At 41.9% G+C, this 14463-nt stretch overlaps 1 protein-coding gene across 2 annotated transcripts in view; it reads right to left on the bottom strand.

The window, feature by feature from the left end:
* SNX30 (sorting nexin family member 30) overlaps positions 1 to 14463 on the bottom strand; it is a 110448-nt gene that overhangs the window by 57149 nt on the left and 38836 nt on the right. For both annotated transcript variants that reach the window (XM_081237176.1, XM_081237177.1), the window contains exon 2: positions 5642 to 5833. In XM_081237176.1, the coding sequence (XP_081093302.1) occupies positions 5642 to 5833 (192 nt within the window). The remainder of the gene's footprint in view (positions 1 to 5641; positions 5834 to 14463) is intronic.

The following is a 14463-nucleotide window of genomic DNA, read 5'->3' as shown; positions in this document are numbered from 1 at the left end:
TCAGTATCAATTCCACCAACCATCACTTCAGCATCTTACTTGCCCACATCCTAAATGCCCCTTCCACACTGTCATTCATACAACTCTGGCAAAAATGCAATCACCTACTGCCTGCTTTTCTAGACTTAGGCACAGTCTGGAAGAAAAACAAAATCAGGGAAACACACTGACTGAAGCAATAAATTCTACAACTGGACCCTCAACACTGTCAAGCAATCTCTTGATACTTCCTCAGTCAACTCTCTTCCCCATTTTCCCCATACTTCGTTAGTCGACTCTCCGTGAGTTAACACAAAGCCTGTAGAAGTTTTGAAAGCTTCTACGCCCCACTTCAAAACCTCCCCCTTCACTCTTCACGAAGACCTCATCATCTATTCATAGAGAAAACTGCAGATATAAGCAAAGAACCCCTCAACGTCCTGCCACAAAACAAAAACAAAAACAAACCACTTCCCTTCTTCTTCCAGAAAGAATGGAAAAAGTATGCTTCCCCCATCAGAGGCCACTCTCTCCCTCCACTTCTGCCGGGGACACTCTTCGCCCACCTCCTCAGAGGCTTCCATCCTGCTCTCCAACCTTCAACCCACAGTCTCCTTCTCCACCAACAATAGCCACGTGGCACTTAAACAAGTCTCTTTCACCCTTAAAAAACAAACAAAATGCCTCTCCCCCTCAAAGCCACATCCCCCCCTCCAGCTACTGTTCTCTCACTCACTTTCATCGCCAAAATACCAACACTCACCACGTCTTTTCCTTCTTACTTCCCACTCATCCTAACCCACTGCACACTGCTGCACCCCGCCCATGACGCTGCTCTCACCGTAGTCATCGATAATCTTCTCATCATTAAATCTGACGTTCACTTTGTAATTCTTACATATAACTTGACCTCAGCAGCATTTAGCCTGCGTTGACCACTGAGACCTCTGAAAAGAGGAATTAATTAGGGCATAAGCCTTGGAGATGACTATCTGGCGATGGGATAAAAGACCAGGATGGCTTCCAAAGGGAGCTGAAGGCTGCTCTCTGCTTCCCCAACCTCCAGTCTATCTGCACATCATCATCAATTTCAACAGTCAGGCCATGGTAGTAGATGACAGTGCTGGTGGGGGGGATGGGAGGGGCGGTGCGGGTTACTTTCTTTTTTTTCTTTTCTTTTCTTTTTTTTTTTTTAACGCGGGCCTCTCTCTGTTATGGCCTCTCCCGTTGCAGAGCACAGGCTCCAGATGCGCAGGCTCAGCAGCCATGGCTCACGGGCCTAGCCGCTCTGCAGCATGTAGGATCTTCCCAGACCGGGGCACGAACCCATGTCCCCTGCATCGGCAGGCGGATTCTCAACCACTGCGCCACCAGGGAAGCCCAGCGGGTTACTTTCTTGAAAACCATGTCTTCTGAAAGCACAGCACAAGACAGATCTGGGTTCAAGACAGATCTGGGTTCAAGTTTTTTTTTTTTTTTTTTTTTTTTTACCACTCAGACTGCATTCATCTCCCTCTTACTCTTCAAGATGAAGAGAAGAACGATCATCAACGGCTAAAGGCAGCTGCAAACACAGCACCAAGAGCCAACTTCACGCTCAGAAGAGAACACTGCATCTCCTCCTCGTGGGTTCGGGTGCTCTACACGTTCAGAGAAACCTCTCTAGTAACGAACTATAGAAATGATCCCTGAAAGTATAGTCTTTGGGTTCAAGTTTTAACATGTATTAGTTGCATGTCTTTGAGCAATTTTCTTAATATCGCTGTGTCTTAGTTTCCTCAGTTGCTAAAGTAAGAATCCTACCAGTACCTACTTCACTGAGTGTGAGGATTAACTGAGGATATATTTAACGCACTCAGCGCAAAATAAACGACAGCTCATCCACATGGCGGAGCACTGCTGCAGTCCTGGAAACGATGGCGTAACAGTGTGCTCACTGGCATTTACTAGCAGAGAAAGACATTTGCTTTGTATTAAGTGAATTGGCCGCAAGTAAAATACTCACTTTTGTGAATGGAGAGAGACAAATAGTTCAGAGAATTATAAATGATTATTTCTGGCTGGTGAGCTTGTAAGTGTTCTTTTATTTTATTGTTTTAGCTTACTTGAGTTTTCTAATTTCTCTACAATGAGCACATATTTACTTACATAAAATAAAATTTAAAGGGTTTCTACTGCAAAAAAAAAAAAAGTACAGCATATGGTAAAGGCTCAATAATTAGCTATTATGATGATGTTACTTTCTAGACGCCTACAGAGAAAACTGCCAGGATCTGCCAGCCCTGAGAAGGCCTCTCTCCACCACTGGAGAGAGAAGACAGCCGCGACTTAGACCTCGGTGGGGAACACGTTCCCCGCGTTGGCTCTCAGCCCTAGGCTCATTTTAGCTCAGGCAAAATCAGCTCTGTACTTTGTCCAGCTTTTGTCATCAGGAATCTGAATCAGGCCTGGGAGTCAAAGCTCAAAGTCATAAAGTAAGTATTTGTACAACCTCACCCTCTGACCATTAACTTTGCTTGAGAAGCTCAGCAGGAGTGGGGTGCTGGGACAAGATCAGGAGTTTGGGACCCTGTGTTCCCATCTGTCCTCTCTCTCATCCCCATGCATCCCTACTCGGCCTTTAGTACAACACTCAGAAAAAAGGTTCCAGATGCATCACCAACGTATTAAACCTGGTGTCACTATTTGAAACAGGAAAAGAAAAGGACTCTGGTTTGAGATCAGAAGTGGAATTCACAGTAAGAAGTAAAACTGAATCCTGCAACAAGTTCACCCTTAAGGCGTTGTCCTCGGAGCCAAGTGAAAATGTGGGATTGGAACTTGGAAAAATTATCCTAAGACATTATCTGACTTAGAGGAAAAGAGATAGAAATAAGAGCACAATGGAGAAAGGGGAAGGAAGGACAGAGAGACAGCAGAGGAGAGAGTGGCGAGCTGCAGCACCGGCATCAGCCTGAGAATCCGCTGACAGCGAGAGAAACTGCAGGGTGGAGGACAAGCAGGGCTGGGGAAGCATCAAGACAGGTGAGCACTGCTGTGCCAGGCGGTCACCTTGACATTCAGCTGTTTAGAGCACAAATTCAAGAAAAACGTGTTTTGCATTTCACTGACTACAGGGTACAAAATAAGTTGACCCTAGGGAGAAAAAAATAAGTAACTGGAAATGATTCATGGGAGTATGTATATCATCCTAGGACCTCTGAGGATATAATACACATCTAAGCACCTAGCAATGTTGAGAAATACTACCCAGTGGCAAAAGAGACAGGGGCAGACTGTGTGAGCACATATGCCTGTGCACACATACAAATTTTCAAATGTGAACCAGGTGTGGAAAAGACAAGGCAGTAATATAGTGGTACACGGCAGAAAACTAATAAATATTAGTTCCCACTCTTCTCTTACTCCTCCTCTCCCTGACATTAAGACTAACTACCTGTATGCAGAAAACTATAAGACACTGATGAAAGAAATTAAAGATGATACAAACAGATGGAGAGAGATACCATGTTCTTGGATTGGAAGAATCAACATTGTGAAAATGACTATATGACCCAAAGCAATCTACAGATTCAATGCAACCCCTATCAAGCTACCAATGGCATTTTTCACAGAACTAGAGCAAAAAATTTCACAATTTGTATGGAAACACAAAAGACCTGAATAGCCAAAGCAACCTTGAGAAAGAAAAATGGAGCTGGAGGAATCAGGCTCCCAGACTTCAGACCATACTACAAAGCTACAGTAATCAAGACACTATGGTACTGGCACAAAAACAGAAATATATAGATCAACAGAACAGGATAGAAAGCCCAGAGATAAACCCAAACACATATGGTCACCTTATTTCTGATAAAGGAGGCAAGAATATACAATGGAGAAAATACAGCCTCTTCAGTAAGTGGTGCTGGGAAAACTGGACAGCTACATGCAAAAGAATGAAATTAGAACACTCCCTAACACCATACACAAAAATAAGCTCAAAATGGATTAAAGACCTAAATGTAAGGCTAGACAATATCAAACTCTTAGAGGAAAACGTAGGCAGAACACTCCATGACATAAATCACAGCAAGATCCTTTTTGACCCACCTCCTAGAGAAATGGAAATAAAAACAAAAATAAACAAATGGGACCTAATGAAACTTCAAAGCTTTTGCACAGCAAAGGAAACCATAAACAAGATGAAAAGACAACCCTCAGAATGGGAGAAAATATTTGCAAATGAAGCAACTGACAAAGGATTAATCTCCAAAATTTACAAGCAGCTCAATAGCAAAAAAACAAACAACTCAGTCCAAAAATGGGCAGAAGACCTAAACAGACATTTCTCCAAAGAAGATATACAGATTGCCAACAAACACACGAAAGGATGCTCAACATCACTAATCATTAGAGAAACGCAAATCAAAACTACAATGAGGTATCACCTCACACCAGTCAGAATGGACATCATGGAAAAATCTACAAACAGTAAATGCTGGAGGGGGTGTGTAGAAAAGTGAACCCTCTTGCACTGTTGGTGGGAATGTAAATTGATACAGCCACTATGGAGAACAGCACGGAGGTTCCTTAAAAAACTAAAAATAGAACCACCATACAACCCAGCAATCCCACTACTGGGCATATACCCTGAGAAAACCATAATTCAAAAAGAGTCATGTACCACAAAGTTCACTACAGCTCTACTTACAATAGCCAGGACAGGGAAGCAACCTAAGTGTCCATGGCCAGATGAATGGATAAAAATGATGTGGCACATATATACAATGGAATATTACTCGGCCATAAAAAGAAAGGAAATTGAGTTATCTGTAGTGAGGTGAATGAACCTAGAGTGTATCATACAGAGTGAAGTAAGTCAGAAAGAAAAAAATACTGTATGCTAACACATATATATGGAATCTGAAAAAAAAAAAAGGTTCTGCAGAACCTAGGGGCAGGACTGGAATAAAGACGCAGACGTAGAGAATGGACTTGAGGACATGGGGAGGGGGATGCATAAGCTGGGACGAAGTGAGAGAGTGGCATGGACATATATACACACTATCAAATGTAAAATAGATAGTTGGAAGCAGTCGTATAGCACAGGGAGGTCAGCTCGGTGCTTTGGGACCACCTAGAGGAGTGGGAGGGGAGGGTGGGAGGGAGATGCAAGAGCGAGGAGATATGGGGATATATGTATATGGATATCTGATTCACTTTGTTATAAAAAACTAACACACCACTGTAAAGCAATTATACTCCAATAAAGATGTTAAAAAAGGACTAATTACACCAGATTATAATCATGTTCTCATCACAGAGCTTCAGGTTGATACAATGGATGATACAATGATTAATAAATTTCAGGAGTAATGAGATATTAACATGTTAAACAATATCATGATAGAAAATAAGTGAAAGTACGGGGTTTAAAAGTTTCATTTGAAAGACTGTAGTCACAATTTCTCCTTAATTTTAAGGTTAAAAGAAAAAAAACTTATGCATAATCCTTTTAAATCTGAATATATCCACTCTCCCAAAAAGCTATACTCACAATTGTCATAAAGGTGAACAGAGTTGCACAAAGGAAGGGAAAAAGGAAAGGCAGGAATCATGGCGGTAGGACTTCAATTCTCCAAGACACTCCAGACAGGTGGAAGATAATAAAAAGACCTACTTTGGTGGTGATCCTGTAAGTGATGTAGGTCTCCATCGTACAGACATGCTTCTTGGGATCATCAACCGTGACAAAGAGGTCTCTGGTCTCACCATCAATGTCATCATCAAGTTGTAGTCTGTTGAGAAGGGAAGATGAAGAAGCTGGACTTGCAGGGCCTGCTGGAGTACCGCCGTTGGGCAAAATGAGATCCTGAAAGAAGAAAAGAATCATCTTACAAAGTAGCTAAAAACACACACCTGGAGAACACCAGCAACAGCGGCTGGTTTAGCCAAACCAAGAAACACCTCTAAATACAAAAATAACTTTCAAAGAATCTGATCCTCTCCTTACCCACCATTTCTTAAGTAAACGAGTCTTTTACAACCAAGAGAAACACGACGGGCAATGCTCTGCACCAAATCCTGTTGATTCATGTGTCAGCAAGCGCTGCAGGAACCAACAGTTCAGGGACAGAGAACATGACAGCCACCACCATCATCAGACTTCGACAGAGAAAGAACTCCTGAGCACACCACATTGTCTCTTTTTCCCACTTTCTCAAGACCGCCACTTGGGCCCAGGTAAACATTAAGGGGCCAGAACCCTCTTAAATATCCAACACATTTAAAAACCTAATCAACCATCACAAAGAGACAGCTAAACATTACGTGCCTCCTGGAATAAGTTCACACCACCACCTAGGAAGTATGCTTGCCAAAAAACTGGATATGAGTCCTGAACAAAGTTCTAGACACAACACCAATTTATAGGCGATACAGAAGAGTGAGGAACATGTTAAACAAATACTGCGAGGACGCAATCAGCGGCATCTACACAATGTGAAGCTAAAGAGAACCGAAGACCCAGTTTCTTCAATAAATAAATAAATAGTAAGGAAAAAAGAAAGACAGAGTTGGAAAGAGCACCTATAGATGTAATGAAACTTAAGAGACCTATCAACAACTGCAGTGGGTCCTGATTAAAACACAGGGTTAAAAGATTTTGAGACATTCAGGAAATTTTGAATATTGATCAATTATTTGATGACATGAAGGAATTATTAGGTGTGATAATGGAAGTATTATGATTTTACAAAGTCTTCATCTTTTAGTAACACATAACTAAAGTATTCATAGATGAAATGATAGGATGTGTGGTATTTGCTTCAAAATAACTAAGGTCGGGTAGTTGGGATATAGATGACACAAGATGCCCCAAAGTTGATCACTGTTGAAGCTGGTACTTGCAGGTTCACTATAAATTCTCACCTCTTCTGTACGTGTTTAAAATTTTCCGCAATAAAAAAGTTTAAAAGGGGCGGGGGGAGCAAGTACCAGAAAAGAAAGGGAAGGAAAGATTAAAAATTTACGGACTTCTTTCTTCTTAAGCCTCAGTAGGAAACCACTTGAATCAATTATGTCCCTACAATATCCAAAAAAGATGCAGTCTTCCAGTTACCTTTTCTGGCTTTAAGCTTTGATAAGAGAACCCCTGTCTAGCAGTAGATGTGAAAGCCTCTGAGTGTCACCTTGGAACCATTAGAAGGCAAAGACTAAGGAATATGGCAAGAAAGTGACATGATACTAAGCAAACAGCCTTGGTCAGGAATGTTTTCTGCATTCCTGACCTGTGGGTAATCAGATCACAGGCTGGGCGTGGGTCTTTCCCCAGAATGATCTCTTCTTGTGTGCAGGCTGGATATGACTTAGCCCCCAGAGAAGAGAACATACAGGAAATGAGAAGTCAATCTAGCAGTCATGTCCATAAGCTCCAGATGAAGATGGCACAGCTGGAAAGAGAGTATGGAACAAGGCAGAGGGAAGCATGGTCTGGGGTCAAGGGCAATGTCACCCAACTCAGTGGGTGATGGAAACTAAACAAAAAAGGTACCCTCCTTTGTCTCCCTGACCACAGATAATTTAATCACATCCTTATTTATGCAATGTCAAAAATACTTTTGTAATTACTGAAAGGGTACCATTTCACAGAAGGTACTCATGGGAATGGACCCCACCCCTCCACTTCTCAGCCCAGGGTCTTGTCAGCTGGGAAGGCAAGCCCCTCAGCAGCTGCTCTCCGTGTGGACCACAGAACCTAGCTACAGCAGTATCCCACAACCTGCTTCTTCAGCACACTGATGTCACTGAGGGCATGCAGTGTCCAAATCCCAGGGTCTAAGGATCAGCAGGGGGACATCTCCTCTGGAGCTCTGAGACAACCATCACGTCTTCATCGTTTCAGTAAATATTTAAACACTGACCTCAGGCAAGGCACCATGCTAGGCATTGAGGGGCCCACCCTTACATTTTAACGACACTAGCTCACTGGGCCTCAGAAAGGCTCCATCACCTATGGCTAAACATTGCACAAAAGAAAGAATGAATTCAGAACCTTTAGTCAGATAAGCCAACATCAGCTCAGACAGCAATTTTCCACAATCTAGCCTGAACTGATCCTGGAACCCACTATGCTGTTTCATATTTCTCATCGTTGCTTACATAGCACACACAGACACACACACACACACACCCCTCTATTTTATGTAGAGGGCTCCAAGGATCTCACAGAAATCTTCTCAAATGCCCCCTCCTCTTAGAATCCTTCCTGGATCCAGCCCCTGACAAAATTAGTCACTCCTTTCTCAATACCTTGAAGATACTTCCACTGAAGCAATTTTCACAGCTTTAATCATTTATTTACATATATAACTTATCCATAAGCACTGTGCATCCAACAACTGTAACTGTGCCTTGTTCACCTTTGTGTGTGTGTGTGTGTGTGTGTGTAATTATCCATCCATCTGTTTGCCCGTCTCCCAGTGACTCCAGGCCAACTCCCCTAACCTCAACTCCCCTAACCTTTGCTCTGGGGACCTCAGCCAATAACCCTCCAGGAACGGCCCACATAAAGGTCTAAAAGATCTTGGCCAGACAGTGGGAACTGAACTAATTCTCAAATCAGTTAACAGTGGTTGGGGAGGAGAGAGTCACTCAGACCTTGTCACACAGCAGATTCTTTCCTTTAGGACTACACAACCAGGGAAGATACCCACACCCTTACTACAGGGTGCTTCCTGTAACATTATTTGAGCATATATGAATAGCAAATGAGCTACGGATGCCTGGACTTTCCTATAAAGGGATGCTACCATCTCTGACTTCCATGGCACGTCTGTGCGCAGGGCTTCCACATTCTTATTTCGCTGCCCTCTACGTCAACCTCAACCTCGTGAGGTTAGCAGACAGATACTATCTCTACTGATGAGGAAGCCGACTAAAAAAGGTGAAGAACTTCTGCATCCAAATGTATGGAAGCCAGTTATCACTCTACTGAGTTGAGCTCAGGTATCTGGTTCCTAGTTCAAGGGTGTTATCAAGCTGGATCCCCTTTGTGCGGCTTTCCCCAACCCAACACAGTCCCTTATCTCCACTCTCTGGCCATAAATCCTTCTGGGTAAACATGAAGCTTCTGTTTTTAAAGCCAGTTGAGGAATGCTTACATTTTCCCTTAGGGTCTTAATACAAGTTATCCCCCAGATAACTCCCCTCAAGATATGGTCCCCATGAGAAACAAATGTGGAGGGAAAAGACAAAAATCTTAGGAGGAAAGGGCAGGGGCTTAGGTGGACTCAGTGACCCAGGCTCCTCTACCCTCAGAGTCCTCCGGTAGCGGGTTTGCTTCACTGAGACCTGAGTTCTAGAGCACGTATTGTGGGAGGGCAGCACCTTTACAACTAACTCGAATTACAGAATGCGAGAAGTGAGGGAATCCCTTGGCTCAACACAAAAGCCTCCTGTTTCATTGTTGCTGCCCTACAGTCAGTCCTCCTTACTGCAGCCAGAATGCTCCCTGGAAAAGGTCAATCAAAACATGTTCCCCCCCTGCTCAGAACTCTGAAAGACATCCATCCAAACACATTCAAAATAAAATCCAGACTCCCTCCCATAACCCACAAGGGCCAACATGATCTTACCACAGTCTCTGACCTCATCCCAGACATTCTCCCCTCTGCCCTCCAGCTCATCCTGCTCTATACACCTGGCCTTGGCTTATCTGGACCTCAGGGCCTTCATACTTGCTGCTCACTCTGCCTGGAACACTGCTCTCCCCTCCGATTGCCACTGGCCTGGCTCTTCTCCTCAAACAGGTTTCTGCTCAAATGACACCTACTCAGAGAGGCATTCTCAGCCCACAAAAATTTAAAAATATCCCTGCACCCTCCATCATTTTCCAGTCCCTTCCCTGGCTTTATTTTCATCATAGGACTTACCACTGTCTAAAAATGTGTTATATATTAATTGATTATCTGTCTGTCTGACTTCCCACCAGTCTGTAAATTCCACAGAAGCAGAGACTGTGTCTTCTGGAACATAGTAGGTACTCAGTAAGTATTTGATGAATGAATGAATTTTAGAAGTGACCCAACTCAATCTCTTGCCAATATAAGGTATTCAATAAACGTCTGTTGAATGACAACAAAACTGAGGCTAACCTGGACGGACTGCCGAGTTTTGAATCCCGGTTCTACTCTTTACTAGCAGCATGACTTCAGTAAATTCCTTAATCCCTCTATTGCGCCAGCTTCGTCATTTATAAAATGGGTATAATGGGATTGAGCTAGTTAGCATATGGAGCAATTGGAACAGTGCCTGGAACACGGTAGGCGCTATATCACTATTAAAACACTCAAAAAAAAAAAAAAAGTCAACTTGTCTGCAAGTATTCCTGCATCCCCTTTAGACTATGGGGCTGGGTTCACAGTAGACCATAAGTGCTGCTGAAAATTAAAATTGCACCTAGAGTCACAGTTGGTGCCTTAACCACATCTTCCTTAATGACTTCCCTGTAGCAATAGATATATATCTACAGTTGCCTTTGTGAGAGTTACAACTACATAGTTGATAAATACATGAAAACTCCTCAATGCTCCAAAATATCAATTCTTGCTACACGGTTTCAGTTATAAGAGAATTTCTTCTCCCCACCACCCCTTTTTACTTAGGAAGAGGAATACATAACCAGGCCACTTTGGAAACTGCCCTCGTTCAAAGAATTTCAGTTATAAGATCCACCATTGTGGTCAGCCAGCCGCAAGAGAGATTATTAAAATAACGTTAGTCACCAGCAAAATTCTATATTACATTAAACATAGGGTTTATGAAAGAAAGTGGTATACCTTACCTTAAGGGCCAATATGGACTTAATAAAAACAAGTCACGCTAAAACACTCTAATTTCTCTTTTTGATACTATCAGAGGAGTGTGGGCGACATGATGATCTCGTTTCAGAAGAGCTTGCCAAAGCCTCTCAGGGCATCCTGACCGCCACAGGAGAATGAGAGCTCTCTGAACGCACAGACTGTACCTGACTTGTCTTAATTGACCTCCCTCCTGCCAGGCACACAGGAGATGCCTGAAGAATGAACGTGCCCTGCACAAACTGAACAGAACACTCCTGCCTGCTGACTTTGCTGTAAAGTTAAATTTAGGCCAACTATGGGCAATAACTTCAAAGGGAAAACCTCAAAATTGTTCTGTTCAAAGATGTTCATAACAGATCAAAGAACACAGAGTGAACCCTGGAAAAGCTCTAAAGGCTCACTAACCAGGAAATGATCGTGTTTACATTAATAACAATGTTACACACTCATTGAAAAATTATAAATCTAGACTTCTAGATAAATGCAGCGAATTAATAAGCTCAGGTCTTTGCTTTCTCCCTCTTTCCCCCTTCCAGATAACAACCACCTGAAGAATGGGAGAGAAAGAGCAGTGCGGGGGTGGGGTGGGGGGGCAGACAGTGACTGGAATGAGTACCAGATTAGAAACTAGGAAAGGGCATCATCCAAATGCCAAAAGTTTTGAAGATTTCCTACTGGAGATAATTGGGACTCAACTGAGAAAAGAACTAAGAGGTATCTTTAACCCATGTCACTGAGGTTACTTAGGGTTATCAAGGTTACCTAAGAAGTAGAAAATGTCCTGAACCCTCACACACACTCTAATTCGAATTTGCAATTGTCTGGAGGGATGAGGGTATGGAAGGGCCCACAGTGGGGCAAAGGAGGCCCCCCAGAGTGTCTGGCTGCTGTGAGCAAGGGGGTGCCAGCACAGGCAGATATACCACGTGAGGCCCACCAGCAGAGGGTGCCTTGCCCCCAGGGCTTCGTCTAGCCAGGAGGGGTAGAGATGCAAGAGAAAGGTCAGGGGAACGTGAAGGCGCCTGCTTGCACCTTCATGAAGTAAGCTGCCCTGGGTAGGTCCACCAAGCACAAAGCAGGCAAAACCGCAAATTCTGAAAAGGCTGGCCTCTACCGAGATGGGGAGAGCACCTAAAACAAGACGGAAGCCAGGCTATACTGGATCCAGACACAGAGAGGAACTAGGCCAAGTCTTCCTGACCGACTGTCCCTGACCCTGGTTTTCTTCCTTCTGATTCCTTTTCCCAAGGAGAGACCAGTCAACTGATTTGTCAACTATTATTCCACTCAACCTAAGATCCAAGAAGACAATTCTAACATCAAGTAGAAACAGGGGGATCCAGGGAATTCCCTGGCAGTACAGTGGTTAGAACTAGGTGCTCTCACTGCCAGGGCCCTAGGCTCAATCCCTGGTCGGGGAACTAAGATCCCACAAGCCGTGCAGTGAGGCAAAAAAAAAAAAAGAAAAAGAAAAAGAAAGAGAGAAAAAGAAAAAAGAAACAGGGGATCCAATAATTCACTTCTTCTGGTGAGAGGCAAATAGCAGGCCTGTATTACCTCATCAGACACAAGAAAACCGAAAAATATACCAGCCTATATTAACTCTTCATTCAGACCCAAGAAAACCAATACATGAGGAAAAGCAGCACGGTCCTTAAGAGCAGATAAATATATACATTTGAAAAGATTTATCCCATAAAACACTACACTTTAGTCCACATATACCTTGTGCTCCCATTTAAAAAAATAAAGTCAAAGTGGAAGAGAACTGTACTTTTACTTCACTGTACAGTAGAAACTAACACAACATTGTAAAACAACTATACCCCAATAAAAAAAAGAAAGAAAGAAAGAAAGAAAGAAAGTGGAAGAGGAGGACTTCTCTGATGGCGCAGTGGTTAAGACTCCGCGCTCCCAATGCAGGGGGCCCGGGTTCGATCCCTGGTCAAGGAACTAGATCCCACGTGCATGCCACAACTAAGAGTTCACGTGCCACTGCTAAGGGGCGCTTGATCTGAAACTAAAGGAGCCTGGCTGCCGCAACTAAGACTCGGTGCAGCCAAATAAATAAATAAATATCTAAAACAAAAAGAAAGTGGAAGAGGGAATTAAAAAATTAAAGCATAAATCGAAAACAGAAAAGAAAGTGTAAAAGTTATAAATAAAACCAAAATTTAATTCTTCTAAAAGAATTAAATATAGAATTATATTAATATAAATACAGAATTAAATATAGAAAGAAGGAGGGGAAAAATGAGCAGGCAATAATGATTTAAATCTTACCTCTGTGTATGATTATAAATTACAAGGATGTGCTATGAATAGCTATGCTAATAAACCTGGAAGTCTCTTTGGCCATACATTGCAGGAAAATGTACAGCCAAAGAGAAATTAAATTGATGTAGAAAACCTAAACAAATAAATAACCTCAGAACTGATGTCAGAGAACTTTTACTGAAAGGGGAGCTAAGCCCCAATGGTTTTACAGCTGAGCTCTAATGAACCTCAAGGAGCAAGTCCTGTTTTATTCAAACACTCTATAACACGTTTAAAAATGAAAAAACTTTCAAATCAGTTTATAAGGGTTACCTATATCTGGTATCAAAATAGTATGACAAAAAAGGAAATTAGATGTAAGTGTAAACTTCATCAGTAAAGTAACAGCAAATGGTATATTAGAAGAATTTTTTTAAAAAGAAAGAAAGAAAAATAATATACCAGGATTGAGTCAAACATAATCCAAGAAATCAAAAGTGATTTAACATTAAGAAATTTATTAATGCTATTTATTACATTAACTGATAATAAGATCACTGTCCAATATAATCATGCCCACAACTACCAAAATGCTTATTGGTATCATACACTGGTAAATATCAGCCATTCTATTAAAATCTCTAAGTAAAATTAAGAAATAAAAGGAAAGTTCCCAAATATGTTAAAGAGTATATATCGGAAAACATCAGCAATGAACCTTGAAAACACTGCTCTAAGTGAAAGAAGCCAGACATGAAAGGCCACATATATAATTCCATTTATATGAAGAGTCCAGACAGGCAAATCCACAAAGATAGAAAGAAGACTTTTGGTTGCCAGGGGCTGAAGGGAAGGGGAAAATAGGAGTGAACACTTAATAAATACGAGGTTTCTTTTTTGGGTAACAAAATATTCTGGAATTAGATAGTAATGATGTTTGCACAATGTTGTGAGTATACTAAAAACCACTCAACTGTAGTTAGTTTGAAATGGTGACTTTTAGGGTATGTGAATTAGATCTCAATAATATATTTCTTAAGCAGGAAACAATATAAAACACTGGAGGCATGTCTACAAAATTCAGAAACAAGACTCTGATACCTAATCACCCCATTATTCAAATTGTTCTGGAGCCTTGAGTTAGCACAACGGTGTACAACAGAGCTCCACGCACTGCAATCATTCAAGAAGAAACACGCAGTGATCTACCACATCACTTCCTTTTGCAAAAGGTTGGTTTCTTCGAAAATTAATCTAAAACTATAATACACATAATAGGGAGAAAATGTATTTAAAACTTTTTAAAGTGATAAATCTAAACTGATGTCAGGTATTTACTAAATAACATTCAGTGACAAAAGGAGAAGACACAAACCACAAGGTA

The sequence above is a fragment of the Mesoplodon bidens genome, assembly GCF_964165515.1.
Source record: "Mesoplodon bidens genome assembly, chromosome: 6".
Taxonomy (NCBI): Eukaryota; Metazoa; Chordata; class Mammalia; order Artiodactyla; family Ziphiidae; genus Mesoplodon; species Mesoplodon bidens.
Note: the sequence above shows the minus strand (reverse complement) of the source record. Positions and strands in the feature narration are given on the sequence as shown.